The sequence below is a fragment of the Mustela lutreola genome, chromosome 2, assembly GCF_030435805.1.
Source record: "Mustela lutreola isolate mMusLut2 chromosome 2, mMusLut2.pri, whole genome shotgun sequence".
NCBI lineage: Eukaryota > Metazoa > Chordata > Mammalia > Carnivora > Mustelidae > Mustela > Mustela lutreola.
This window is the reverse complement of record NC_081291.1, coordinates 152250654-152266173: the sequence shown is the minus strand read 5'-3', so window position 1 is coordinate 152266173 and position 15520 is coordinate 152250654. Positions and strand designations below refer to the sequence as shown.

At 37.8% G+C, this 15520-nt stretch overlaps 1 protein-coding gene across 1 annotated transcript in view; it reads right to left on the bottom strand.

Moving 5' to 3' along the window:
* The window catches only part of PLSCR1 (phospholipid scramblase 1), a 28971-nt gene extending 14012 nt beyond the window's left edge, over nt 1–14959 (bottom strand). The window contains exons 1-5 of the mRNA XM_059163840.1: nt 14787–14959; nt 11279–11304; nt 8285–8365; nt 3096–3382; nt 1626–1668 (exon numbers count right to left, since the gene is read on the bottom strand). Of these exons, the coding sequence (XP_059019823.1) occupies nt 1626–1668; nt 3096–3382; nt 8285–8365; nt 11279–11291 (424 nt within the window). The 5' untranslated portion in view covers nt 11292–11304; nt 14787–14959. The remainder of the gene's footprint in view (nt 1–1625; nt 1669–3095; nt 3383–8284; nt 8366–11278; nt 11305–14786) is intronic.
* Nucleotides 14960–15520: the final 561 nt, after the last annotated feature.

Sequence of the window (15520 nt, the reverse complement as noted above, 5' to 3'; positions counted from 1 at the left end):
TAAGAGTCCCTATGTGAGACATGGAAAACAAAACAACTCATATATCTTTCTAATTCTGTAGACTCATGTCAGAAAGTCAGACTGCTGCTGAGGGGTGGTGCGATGCTGTAGATGGTCTTAGTTGTGCTGGGTGTATGGAGAAAATATCCACTTGCTTGGTATAATTTCCATATATTCAGTTATGTAGGAGAATGTAGGATGGTTGCTATGTTTATACTCTATGAAATATTCTATCAAATCAATTTTTTATATATAATATTCATGGTTTATATTTTTGCATTCTGTGAGGGAAGGTAATGAGAAGGCTTATTCTTAATGCATACACATAGAAAGGGAAGCTGAAAATGGAAGATGAATTAGAACATCGCATTAGACCCAGAGCACCCTTGTTTAACTCAGCAGTAGTTGTTCAGAAATGGGAGATGGGTACTAGACAATGGGAAGAGGTCCTTAGCAACCAAGGCTGCAACTCATAGGCTATCTAGACCACTGGCATCCTAAGTAAGCTCTGTACTCTAGAGGGGGCTATCTCTGCACAGGGAGGCAGAGGTATGCTAAATGCTGATGCCCATTTGATAGCTTACCAATTCAGTTCCCATACTAAACCACACATTGCAAATGTCTCCTTGCTTAGAGCCAGAAAGGAACAATTAATGGTCCCACTAGTCTATAGTCCCTGTTAATGTGTGTCATGGGATGTCAGAGCCACCAAAATAATGAATGATTAAAAGATAAATATGGGACAAAAAACACTCCCTAATGTCTATCTGACTTTTAGTCAGGTAGAGATGTTCTTCATAAATTCTATCACCATGACCTCCCTGTATACCTTTGCTCTGGCTCAAACAGGCTTTGGGCTCTTTCTTTAAAAGAACCACCCTTGACCTCAACATCTGACAGTCACATGTTTTGTGAGAAAAAAATTAAACTGATGCATAACATGGACTCTATTATCTAAGTGTTTCATTAAGTAGTTTAATCTCAAAATTCTTCAGCTGGTTTATCTGTAAAATGAGGTCAATGGTTTTACACAATTTCTAAGTTACCTTCTAGTTACTCAAAAAAAATAAGAATAAAACAAAATAACTCTATGATTACCATAGCGCTATTCTAAGAAAGTAGGCCTCCAGGCCTGCTGACCAGCATCCTCCAACACTGCATTAACTCTGTACCCAAGGTGACAACCCATAGCTCACACAACAAAGGTTTTACAGGGCTCATATGAACTCCAAAACATACTCATCCAAATTGAAGAAGTTTACTTGCTTTTTAAATGTACTAAGGTAACTGAACTAGTGCATTTGGTTCTGTGTCAATATCAAGATCATCATAGGCTGGGAAGAAAACAGCTGAAGTCACTTCTAGAGAGAAGTGGGATAAAAGTAAGTTTTGATCAGTTTCCTTCTAAGTCAGGGTCTGTAACATGAGGACAGATGCTCAGAGTAATAGTATTTTACTAGAAATGAGCTACTGATAATTACTATAATTTCATTATCATGGCGACATTTATAAATAACCAGATTTAACTTTTCCACATCAGTGAAAGTGTTACATTTGTGGTTGCTGATATGCCCTTATCTGTATAAACATCTCATTCTAGAAATATCAATACAATGAATACATACCTTCCAGAAGCTCAACTTGCTGATGAACCAGTATCTGATCTATCTATTATAGCAAAAACAAACAATTAAGCTATAAGTATATTGCCATGCTTTTTACACCAACCAAATTAATGTTAGTGCTTTTATATTTTAAGGAATGTATATAATCAATTATCAGTATTTATCCGTATTTAGTAATAGAATATCTAACTTCTAAACTTTCATACTTAAAAAAGTATAAAATTAAAGTTAATATTATCTTTAACTGAAAAACAATCTACTGAATGTGTTCACTATTAATGTGGGCAAATTCAGGTCAAATAAAATCGACTCACACTAGAATCCCTCTAACAATTTTTTAAAAAAATTTCCTTCTTGAAAAGACTTAGGAAATATGAAGACTCTATTTGAAAAGCTTATTTGAAAAGCTTATTTCTGGATCTAAAAAAATTTTTTTTCGAAGTGTGCTTGATACCATCTTTTGGAGCAGGTAATAACTTCCTCTATATATTCTGTAAAGCCTTGATTTTAAAAAGAATCTGTTCAAGGTATTTGTCAGAGAATGTATGAACTACTAAAAGTTCTTACAATACATGCTGCCCGAGTGCACTGTGGGAAATTAGTACATGGAGTACAAGAGAGCCAATTCATTTGCTGAAAACTGGTTGGTTACCACAGGAATATATTTATTTGTTTATTGATCAGAGACATAAAATTTCATATTCCTGCTCTACCTACCAGATTTCCAACACTGGGCAAATAATAACCCTCATACTAATCCTCATTGCTAGGATATGGTAACATGCGGTACACTAAAATCCAGGATTTTTTTTTTCTTACTGGTGGCATTAATAAAATTGGATCTTCCAAAGAACAAAGCATCATAAAATACAGTTTTATTACTTATAATAAAAAGTATATCATGTTGTACACAAAATATTAATCCTTTGTTGTTGGTTTCACTTATTGACACTCAACACCAAATTTAGTTTAATGTTTATTTTCACCTTCCAGAAAGTTACTTGGTGCTGAGATTAAAGATACTGAGATCCAGCACCAAGGTTCCAGAAGTAAGAAGCCATTCCCACTTCCTTAGTGTTTTGGCTCCGAGTCAATTATACAATTTCTCTGGACTTCAGTTTCCTCTTCTGTAAAATGATGATAATTATAGCACCTATATTTCATAAAGCTTCTAAAAGGATTAAGTAAGTCATTACATGTGTTATACTTAAAAACGTGGAAATAGTGCTTAATAAAGGTTTGTTATTGGCCATTATCACAGATTATAGTAAAAAATCAAAGAAAACACAATTTTTAAGACATTTGCACTTTGCTTTAAAAGCAAACTTCACTTGGAAGAAGTATCGTAACTTGTTAGTATAAAATGTTTTACCATTTCAGACTTCTGTGAATTAGTCATTTCTTAATTTCATTAAGTAAACTATAGGTACAGTTTTATTTTTTATGAGTGTTTCATTTATTTGAAATTACCTGACTTAAATATTCCAATCCAGGTGGACAATCTATTGGAGGTGGTGGTGCTGGCATCCATGGTATCCCTGCAGGTCCACCTGGCTGACTGTACACAGGCTGGTGTTGGACAGGAAAGCCTACCGGACCAGCACCTGAATAACCAGCTGGTGGAATTGAGTAGCCAGCCTGGGGGCCAGGATAGCCAGGCTGGGGGCCAGGGTAGCCAGGTTGGGGGCCAGGGTAGCCAGGCTGGGGACCAGGGTAGCCAGGCTGGGGGGTAGGGTAGCCAGTGTGCTCTGGAGGTCCTGAAATATAAACAGATGAAATAATTTATAACTGCACAGAAAATGAAACATGAATTCTTTTGGGATTACTCAACTGAAATTTCAGCCCAGAAATCCTGTTTCTATGAAGCTTAAAGTTTATATTTTTATCTTCTATCAATTTTTCAATGAGATATTTGTGGTTTCATATCCCCTCCCATAGGGCTCAGGACTGTGAATAGAGTTGGCCCAAGCCTTATCACTGTTCAAAACTCAGTTGAAAATAGTCTTGAAACCTAAGAAAGTGAGGAAAATTAACAACGATCTAGAGTCACCTACAAAAAGATTCTGGAATGCCTTAATAGAAAAGAGAGATGGCATTGCGTCAAAGGCCCAAAATAAAGGCTTTGAGTTAGCATTACTAAAACCAAAGGACTTTATAGAAATATGAGTTCTGGAGTTGTAGGAGACAGTACCTCCCTTATGTAAAGAACTACGGGTGGTTTTGCCCCCTCAGGGAATATCTGGCAAAGTCTGGAGACATTTTTGGTTGTTTCGGCTGGAACACAGGGTGATAGTGGCATCTGGTAGACAGAGGCCAGTGATGATGCTAAATATTTCCTGAAATACCAGAACAGTACCCTGAAAATAAAGAATTGTAAATCCCAAAATATTATAGTGCTGCTGTTGAGATACTCTGGTATAGAGGTAAAAACATGTTGTTATTTCCAGTATTGTCCAGGTGCTTATCTGGGTTAACAATTGGCCTGAACTTTAAACTCACATTACATTCCTATCCTAAGACCTCCTACATGAAAAAAAAAATCCATTATGATAGGTTACAAATTTAGATTTCAAAACTTACTGCTCTCAGCACTCTAAAAAATACAATTTGAGAACCAAGGAAGGTAAAAAGCTACAACAGGCAATTTATAAATACTTTTAAAAAATCACTGATAGCAAAATACACCATTACAAAAATATTTAGAAGAGAGACTAAATTTCATATTCATACTTTTTTTTTATAAATTTTTTTAAAGATTTTATTTATTTATTTGACAGAGAGAAATCACAAGTAGACGGAGAGGCAGGCAGAGAGAGAGAGAGGAGGAAGCAGGCTCCCTGCTGAGCAGAGAGCCCGATGCAGGACTCGATCCCAGGACCCTGAGATCATGACCTGAGCCGAAGGCAGCGGCTTAACCCACTGAGCCACCCAGGCGCCCCATCATATTCATACTTTTTAAATATAGTTTTTATAGTTTATTCCTTCTTAGAATAAATAAATATTTACCAATGTTCTACAATGTGACTGGCTTTGTTCTAGAATCAGAGGACACAGCTATCAACAAGGTAACCCATCCTCAGGATGATTATAGGCAACTTTTGGGAAAACAAAAATAAATTATTTTTAAAAGATTTCAGATGGAACTCATAGAGAAAATGCATGGTGGAGAGAGAAAGGTATCAACTAGTTATTTTAGATAGGAGGGGAAAAAAAAAAGGTCAGTTGAGATCTAGAATATGAGAAAGGAAAAGCTTTGTATAAAGACCTGGTGAGAAAGGTTCAAGAGGAAGGAAAACCAAACGTAAAAATCTTAGAATTTAAGAATGATTTTGGCATGTTTGAGAAAGAGAGAAACATCATAAAGAAGAGGAAGAATAGAATATGTTGTCAGTGAAGAAGTAGGAGCAGTTCATCTAGAAAACCCATTCATAAGAAGTTTCGATTTTATTCCAAGTGTGACTGACAGGACTTTGAGGATTTTAAACAGACAAGAGAATTCCATAATCTGATTTATATCTTACAAAGTTTTTAGGAATGCTGAGCACGGGGATTTAAAAATGAGAAATGCAGATGAAATCCCTGTCCTCATTGCCTAAGGGGAATATAATCTTATATTATCTTTTACTTATCTTATCCTTTACTTATCTTATCCTTTACTTTATTATCCTTTACTTAATATAATCTTATATTATCCTTTATCTTATATTATCCTTTACTTTACTTAAAGTATCCTTTACTTATATTATTTATATTATTATATATTATTATACATATATATTACTTATTTTATTTATATTATTTACTTAATCTTATATTATCCTTATATTATCCTTTACTCTAGATATCCGTAAGACTAGTATGATCAATTGATTAACGAGAGTCGAAGGCAAGCTCCTTGAAAGAAGGGACCAGTTTTTTACAACTATATACGCCAAAACAAAGTGTTGGGATGGGGAGAGAGAAGAGGAAGGAGTTGGGACATCTTCCCTGAGGACTGCCTTTCAGCTGAGATCTAAAGGATACAAAGGAGTTGAGTGATCAGGGGCACAGGGAAAAAGGTTTCACAGAGAAGCCCTGGGATAGTAACACATCTGTAAAAAGGCATGTTGGTTTGAATAGCAGAGAGTCAGGCTTAAGAGACAGTCAAAGAGAAGACAGGGGAGCCCCTCAGGTCTAGTGAACCAAATTAAGCATTTTGGCTTCTATCATAAAAGCAACAAGCACCAGCTTGCATATATGAGGAATTTGAAAGGCAATGTGCAGGAGATAAACCATAAGAGACTCTTAATCTCACAAAACAAACTGAGGATTGGGGCGGGGGAGGGAGAAGGTTGTTGGGTTATGGACATTGGGGATGATATGTGCTATGGTGAGTGTGTGAAGTGTGTAGGCCTGATGATTCACAGACCTGTACCCTGGGGCTAATAATACATTAAATGTTAATTTAAAAAAAGCAACAAGCCAATGATGTACATATTGAATACAGTCCATAATATGAACAGATAAGCATTTTTAAAGATCACTGGCTACAATGCAAAGATCAGACCACAGGCAAACCAAATGGGGATACATGAGTTAATAGGTTACATTATTAGCATTATTTCAATCTTCTTGAGACTCTTGGAGAGAATAGCTGATTATTTCCCAAATCAATGAATTAAGCATACAGAATTACCTGAAATTTGGGTAATATTTTCATTTGTATGAAGCCCAATTGATTTAATATATTATTAGTATAATAGTCAACTAATATTAAATCACTTACTATTTGTAAATCTTTGTACCAGGTGTTTTACATATACTTTCATTCAATCTCCAAACAAAACTGAATTGGTGAATATTAGACCCAGTTTATAGAGAAGAACTGAGTCTTAGAGGTTTAACAACTGGTTTGAATCACTGCACAACTATGAAGTATAAAAGCCAGAACTTGAAGCCTCAGACAGCCTCTCTATATCTTTCCCCCACCTGCATAAGGAGGGTGATTAATAACAACCTTATAAGGTTGAGAATCAAATGAGTTACTCCACATTACACACAGTGAGCTCTCAATTTTAAACCATCGCTACTGTTAGCATCATTATCATATTAAGACCGGCACTATAGGGAAAAAAAAAAAAAAAAAAAGACCGGCACTATATGTGGCCTTAGGACTTGAGAAATAAAGTTAAGCTATTTTTCTTACAAACTCTTGTCTGATTATAACTGAATTTAATTATGTATCACCTACTTTTAATTAGCTGTGGGGTGGATTAAATCATTCTCCAAGTACCTTGGATACATACTGCAGCTTGTTAATAATTCTTAACAATCGCCATATAAGAATTTAGAGCAGTGGTTCTCAGCCCTGGCTGCATATTAGAATTACCTGGGGAATTAAAGAAATTACTAACCCTGGGTCCCACTACCTGAGCTTCTGCTTTAATTTTCCTGGGATAGTTCACTGGTAGAGTGTTTTTAAGAACTTCCATGTACAACTTAAGTGCAGGCACTCTTGAGAACTATATCTTAGAGATTTTCTAGCTCCCATTCTTAAAACTGCAAACATCTGGATGAGATCCAAGCCCTGCTGGGAAATTTCTGGCTAGACAATTAACCAGGCCATTTAATTCCCAAGCAGATTTATTTGCTCAGAGTAGAAAACAAAATAGATACACCCTTCTGCCCAAACATGATCCCTTTTGGTCCTAAATCCCCAGGATGGTCTCTCAAGATGGTAGTAGTCAGACTACTTGCAAATTTGGGTGCACCATGATCTTTGCCATTTAGTAAAGTTCCAATAATTTTGATAACTGTATTTGTCTAACTGATAATCCCTGAAGTCATCTATTTGTTGGTTCAAAGGGAAAAATGTACTCCCTAGTATGGAGTGATAGGATTCAACTGCTTTTCTTAGGTGCAAAGCATGATTCAAGATGCATACAAAAGCAAAGCTTTCATATATGTTCTGAGATGAAAACGAGAATTATCCCCATGCAGCTGCATTTTTAATACTTACAGCTTCCAGTTTTAAGTTCTTTTCTGTGACTCTCACTGTACACAAGTACTCTCAACTAATACCTGACTCAAAAATATCCAAGGATAAATTTCCTAAATATGATCACATGATGAAAATTTTCAGAACAAATGAAGAATCAATTAAATCTCTCACTTTAAATGTGTATTTTGGGGTTTAATTTATGTGCAGACTTTATGTGCTAAATGTAACCTCTCTATTTTTTATTGACTCTATATCTTTACTATCCTATATAAGTAAGAATTACTTTGATGATATTTATGATACTACATAGTCAAGCAAAATAATCAAGAACTAGGCTGCCAATTTTATTATTGCACTTTTAGTAAAAGACATTACTAAAATATACATACAGAAGTAGACACATAGATACATACATGCTTTGGGGAGTATCAGTAATTGAAAAATGGGGGGTTATTCTTTTTTTTATGATTTTATTTATTTACTTGACAGACAGAGATCACAAGTAGGCAGAGAGGCAGGCAGAGAGAGAGGAGGAGGCAGGCTCCCTGCTGAGCAGAGAGCCCAATGCAGGGCTCAATCCGAGGACCCTGGGATCATGACCTGAGCTGAAGGCAGAGGCTTAACCCACTGAGTCACTCAGGCGCCCCTGGGGTTTTTATTCTTTAAACAAGTGTCTTACCTTGGAATGCTGCTGAAGGATATTCAGGGGGATGTCCAGGTGGTAAATTTATTCCTGGATAAGGAGCCCTCATTTGCCCATCTACAATTCAGGGAGAGGTAAAACATATACCTTCTTTAATAAAATATATGTCAGAAAGAAAAATATATTGTCCTTAGGCAATTTTCATTTATATGATCCTGTGCTGTACTAAAATTGATAAAGTGAATTCTTCACTTAACTACAACAAGCTATGCTTGCTATCAGACTTAATTTGCAGTAAAATCCTGTTTCAAACAAATTCCTTTTTTGATAAAATGAGATGGCTGGGTTGCTGGGGCTGAATTTCTGGTTCTCAAATACTCTGATGAATGTTTACTTCCATATTTTGATTCCATTAGTAGTAGGAAAACAGTGTTTTAAAACCACATGCAGACAGTGAAGAAAGATGTAGGGATTGTAATGGAAAGATTATGGATGATTTCAAAGATATCTAAATTACTGCTACAAGAATTATTTTTTAAAGATGTAAAATAATGCATACATGTTTAAATATCCTTTTAACGCTTACTCTGCAACTCCCCCAATAAGGTTGAACCACAGGAAATTCCTAATATTTGACTGATTATGGACTACGAAAATCATAACTGACTGAATTAAAAAAAACTAACATATTAAACTATGTTGAGTATTTTTAATCATTCTTCATATTTGTGTTTTCTTGTCACTTATTTAGTAGTGACCCCAATCAGACAAGAAATATTTGTTGAACACCTCCTGTACGGCCTCTGAGTTGACCTCTGAGGCGATACTGACTCTTTTTTTTTTTTTAAAGATTTTATTTATTTACTTGACAGAGAGAGATCACAAGCAGGCAGAAAAGCAGGCAGAGAGAGAGGAGGTAGCAGGCTCCCCACTGAAAAGAGAGCCCGAAGTGGGGCTCGATTCCAGGACCCTGGGATCATGACCCGAGCCGAAGGCAGAGGCCTTAACCCACTGAGCCACCTAGGCGCCCCACTGCCCCTGTCTTCATGCAACTTATGGTCTAGTAGACACTACACTTATACCATGTTTCATTATGGCTTGCTAACTCTAAATTCAAAATAGTTTCTAACCAAATGATGAGGGCATGGCATTAATACAGGAGAAAAAGTAAGTTGAACTTTCAATCTGATATATTTCCTATATCCTTCTTTACCACAGGTCTTCAAAGACCACTCAACTCATTTGGTTTCAGTAGGAAAGCTGGATTGTGAGCCACCCTTCTCCATTTAATTGGCTTCATAATAACTTCAGTAGAATGGAGTCCATGGAGACTGTGCAAATTCAGGTAACAAAGAATCCTCTACGTGCATCAGGGCTTTTCCCTGAACAAATAGTGGGACATAACCCAATTTATTATAGATCTCTGAAATAGTGCAGGTCTTTCCATCCCAACCATTCCCTAGTTTGTTGGCTTTAAGGGTTGGCCTACCTCCTAGTTCTCTAGCTCTCAAGGCCCTGCCCACAGCCCCTACTCCCAACCTGAGTGAGATCACACTTACCAGATCTCAAGAAAACACACTGCAAGTGTGACTAACAGATCTACTCTTGAATGATAGGTCACATTTTGGCACCTCTTAATAGGTAACACTGTTTGAACAACAGTAAATACATATACATATCTAGGAGCAGAAATTCATATAAAGGGAAAACAAGCAAATGGGGAAGAGATCAAGTAGACCAAAGGGAATATGACTGATGAATGGATTTCTGCATTTGGGAAATGGAACTTAACTTACAGATATCATAGGGCTGTCATATTATCATAAAGAAATTTTATTTTTACTTTTATATATATTCACATATATACATACATACATTTTATTCCTATTATGCACACTTAAACACACACACAATTACATATATGAAGATGAAGAGTTAAAAGGTGACTATGACCTTGGCCAAAAGAATGCTTCTAAAATGATCTAAAGCATCCTAATGCTACAGCAGATATGGCAGTGTAATACTGTATCAATTTACATTTAAAAAGCCTTGAGTTGGGGCGCCTGGGTGGCTCAGTGGGTTAAAGCTTCTGCTTTCGGCTCAGGTCATGATTCCAGAGGCCCTGCATCTGGCTCTCTGCTCAGCGGGGAGCCTGCTTCCTCCTCTCTCTCTGCTTGCTTCTCTGTCTGTCAAATGAATAAATAAAATCTTAAAAAAAAAAAAGCTTTGAGTTTTTGTAAGTAAAATTAAATTAATATAGCAAACATTAAGAGAAGAAAAGAAACTTCATGAAGGAAAGCTGAGGTTTCTAGTCCTACAGAGTTTTTAATATATCTAGCAAGGTTGACATTGTGGTGAAAGATAAATATCTCTTTGGTAGCTAAACAAAAATAAACAGAATATAAACCTTCTCACAAAACAGGATTTTGTTTTTCATACTTTTCCCCACGTGGGGCTTGATCCCATGACCCTGAGATCATGACCTGAGCTGAAATTCAGAGTTGGCTGTTTAACTGATTGAGCCACCCAGGTGCCCCTAGAATTTCCTTGATAGTAAAAAGCCATAACATAATGATTTTTATTTATTTAAACCTGCCCACATGTGTCTGTTATGAAATACAGAGCAAGCATATATAAGAAAATTTTATTACAATAGACTGACATATTAAATCTATTATCTGTTAATTTGAATTGAATAATGTTAATGCATATAAAATGCACATAAAAAGGCAAAAACTGAACTAGATGGAAGATAGTGTAAATTATATACCATATTTCCCAGTAAGACTAAAATTCCTTAGGCTTACCTAAGGTTTTTTTAATATTTTTACAGGAAAAATTCGTGGTAGTGGATCTGTGTGTACTTTGTCTCTATGTCAAAACAATGAACTAACTAGACTCTGGGTTCAAAGCACAAACAAAACAAAACAAATTTTATCTTTTCAGAAAGTGTATAAAACATTATGACAAAGAACATACTAACAACAGATTTAACATTATAAAATGAAAGTAAACACCTAAATTACTTACTTTGTTTTTCCATGATTTAGAAAGTTCTGAAAAAGAAGACCTGATATTATTACATTGTTTACAAATTTATAGGTCAAATATGACAGTTGAAACAAAATATTCTGAAACTAAACATACACATAAGATATTCATCTATTCATCTCGTCTACCAGAATGGTCATTTGAACCCTTTGGTCTTGATCCCATTCCCCACTGATGCAGTTCTGAGTACAACTTAAGAAGTTATGGGTCACCCCAGGATGGTGAACATTTTCTACAAACCTTCGTGGGGAGAGGGTCTTATAAGGCAGAAAGCCAAAAGGAAAACACTATGATCTTAGGATCTCATATTGCATCCAAGTTAAACTCCAAAACTGGAGCTTTCGAATCTACACAAAAGAAATGTGTGATCTAGCACCCAGCCTTAGGGTTGGGCTCTAAACATGCTTCACCAGGACAGGTTAGCTATCAGATTACACTACTGCAGGTATCTCTGGATTCCAAGTTCTGTGGATAATTTCTGCCCATCTTGAATAGTAAATCTGCAAAGGCCTGACCCTTTGTTCTATGTTTCAAGATATACTTTTAGCCAGAGAACCCACTTTCAGGGGTTGTCATAGTTGTGGCATCACAACAATACAACCAAAATTTTGTGTTTGGTTATTTCTACAGAAAATAATAATAATGATAATGATAATAAGAATAAGAATAAATACTACAACACAATGCACTCAGTACTTCCATCTTTCAGTTCTTTGATTCCCCCTGATCTCTCCACTTAAAATCCCAATCCCCTTTCTGCCTGCTAATTACAATTAACCCATAAGGCAAAACCTCCTATCCAGAGATCCAAGGAAAGGAAAATAATAGACTCTAAAGCAGAACTTATTTGTCTGTATTTGTTCTTTTCTTTCCTACTTGGTTACATTATTTTGAGTCTTAAACTACAGACTTGTGAAAATGAGTCCCTGATGGCAAAACTACTACAGAACAAAATCTGGGTCCACACTATGCTGTAGGTTTTAGAATTTTTGCAATTACACAGTACCTCAAGCATGAAAAATGGTTTGTCATAAGTTCAGATACAAAATGTTAAGTGACAAGTTGTAGCTGTATGTGTGCCAGGTAAAATAAAGAACTTGTGGAATAAGGATGATACTCATCATGTCACCCTGTCCACTCTTGTTTGCTTTTGATTTTTTCAAACTTAAGGGTCTGTTAGCAAGAGGTAATGTCACTCAGTTTTGGAAATGACTAAGCTGAGTCCTGGGTGAATTAATTAATTAGTTAATTAACACAGTAACTTTTAAATAATGTCCCCACTACTCTTACTAAGAAACAAATCCTTGAAAAACTTCCAAGAAAAAGAACACCGTATTCATCCTGTACTAAAAGACATAAAAGTTTCTAAGGAAGTCATATATATTGTACCACTGGAATCTTAATCACCTCAGGACAAATATATAACTTCAAATTATAATCTGATTACTACACACTTCTTCCTAATTCTGTTAAATGAGAGCTTCTGAGGAGATTCGTGCATCATATACTATAGTTATGTAAGTGTATGTATGGTAAAATTATTCTATCAGACACCATAAGACCCACTGCTGCTCTGGACTATTTGAAAATTATAAACCTCTTCCATTAGAGAAGAGAAATAATGCAAGTGACATCAGTCATGGCTCCATAACTCATACTACAGTGAAATCCTTGACCCATATCTTGGAGTCCTGAAATTTCTATCTTATTGCTTTAAAATATAGTAATGTACAATCTGGAATCCAAGGGAAGCATCCCTAATTTGGAAGATCTAAGACTACTATGCTTATAAAGTAGGCATAAAGTAGATTTGAATTATTTATTCATATTTGCTTCTTAATTGTTTAAGAACAAAGAAGTTAACATTTTTCTGAGTTCCAAGATGTGGATATATGTTCTGCATTATTTTAGCAAAAATGTTACTGCTCTAAAGACAGTGACAGAATTCTATGTCCCTAACTTCCTTTGAATCTGAGAGCCAAAGCAAGTCTAAAATCAACCAGGCCATGGGTGGGGGGCTTGGGGAAAACTGAGGCATTATAGACAGAGAATAGTAGAAGTCCAGTGGCTAGAAGGAACTTTACTCATTTAAGGAAATGAAAGCTTTGTGGGTTACAGAAAAAAGAGAGGAAGAGGTCATCAGACATTAGGATAGAGAAGTGTATGGGGACAGTTCATAGCCTTTAATATCTCTCTACCTGAATTCTGTGCTCTCAAAGGCCAGAAGATGGCCTGTCTAGTACAGCACAAGGCACTTCACGGGTGCTTGTTGACTGAACAAGGAGTGTACAGTATTATTTCACTCCTTTTGGTCATAAGGAACAGCTCCCTTACAAATGTGAAGGGTGCTTAGTCTCTGATCCAGCCTCTTATTTTTACATGCCACTTTTCTATCCAGCTGCAGAAATCTGCTCATTTCCCTTTTCATTTATTCTTCATTCCTTGCGTCTATTCAGTGTTCAAAGCCTCACAGTCATACTCTAGGACATGCTATGAAGAGAAAGTTCTGCGGTTAAGAAAGTTCAACAATAAAAAAGGAAATCATGAATCCCTTGACTATTCCACTAAATGACACTTGTACTAATGTTTCTCACATTGCTAAACTAGGAGAAACAAGGCCTGCCTGTTCCTGAAACTGGGAAGTAGCCATTGTAGGACGTCCAGGAATAGCTGCATAAATAAAACCACATGGAAATCAGATAGTAATCTTGGAGAAGCAGGAATTTTACTATTAAATATATTAAAAGCTAACCCTACTGAGTACTTGGGGCAGTGCTAGATACAACAAAAGCTTTACACTAATATATATCACACTCCAATGCTTGTAACTCCTTTTGGATCTTTACACAATTTCAAAGACAAGGATGAAGGTGAAGAAACTGATTCTGAGGCCACAGAAATTAAGTAGTAGAGGCAGGATTCAATCAGACAGGTGGACTCCAGAGCTAAAAGTTGTAGCCTCTAAGCTGCAAACCACTGCTTTCTTTACAATTCATCTGGTGTTCCAGAGTGGCTAGCACACTTTGGGGGGGGGGGGGGGTCCATCCATACACGTAATTAATACTTACTGTTAAACGACAGCTGAGAGGGTCTAGTAATCATCCCTTCTAATTCCACCCGTCCCCTCCCCCTCCCAGTAAGTGGCGGATACCCAGAGCTCTGGCTCTTGCCGGGTTCCTCAGCGCGGCGGAGAGGTGAAGAGTACTAAGCCGGCGCTGAGCCTGCAAGGAAGTCTGGGCAGGAAACATCTGACGGGCCAGAGGGGTCCCACGCGAGTCGCCCTTCTGCTTCCGGGGTAGTTCCCTGGGGCCTCCGGGACCCTGACTGCCACTCACCCAGCCGGCACAAACCCAACCCGCTAGCCCTCGTGCCCCGGCCCCCGCCAGCAGCCCGCCAGCAACCCCCCCAGCAGCCCGCCAGCAACCCCCCCAGCGCCCCGCACCCTGCCCGGGAGCCCGCGCGTCTCCCGCGCTCGGTGCGCGCCCACCTGTGGCTGTTGCCGTGCTGATGCCGCCGCCAGGCAAACTACGGGAACCTCTGAGCGACCTCGGTGCCGAGAAACTCTCCCGGTTTCGTTTCCTGGTTCCTCCCCGGTCCCCGAGCGCCCGCGTGCCTGCTGGAGGGCGCGATAGCTGCGGGCGCCGGCTGCGGGCGAGGCTGCCCCGCCTCCTCTCTTGTTCCCCACAGAGACTTCAAGGTTAGTTCTGCGGCGAACGAAGCTCAACAACGAACTGGACGTGGACGCCAGCTAGAGCTTAAGAGTCATCATCAGGGATGTGGCCGCCCTCGGGGTGAGGTCGTGGGCACTAAATTCTCGGAAACTTCCGTTTTTCTGGCTTTAACCTCCATCCCTTAGATTTCTATCGCTCTCAAGGCTTGAGAGCGGTGGTGGTTCAGAGTACAACTGAGGCGGGCTCAAGTTTGTTTTTCTTCACGGTGGTGTTTCTCTTCAGCTCTCTTCGTCTGGGTCTCCCTGCTTCTCCGTCACTCGCACGTTCTCATTCTGTCTCGATCTTTCCCTCTCCTTCTCCCTCATTCTCCACCAAACGCTGTTAACAACTTCTAAAAGTCAAACTGACTAGACGTGCTTAGAATGTTTAATTTTTCTCCCCGGACTGGCAAACACGCTCCGTAAATGTTTGTTAGAGCGAACTGAAGGATTCATTGATATTTTTTTTTTTCTTTAAAATATCTTTTTTGTGAATGTAACACAGGATCTTC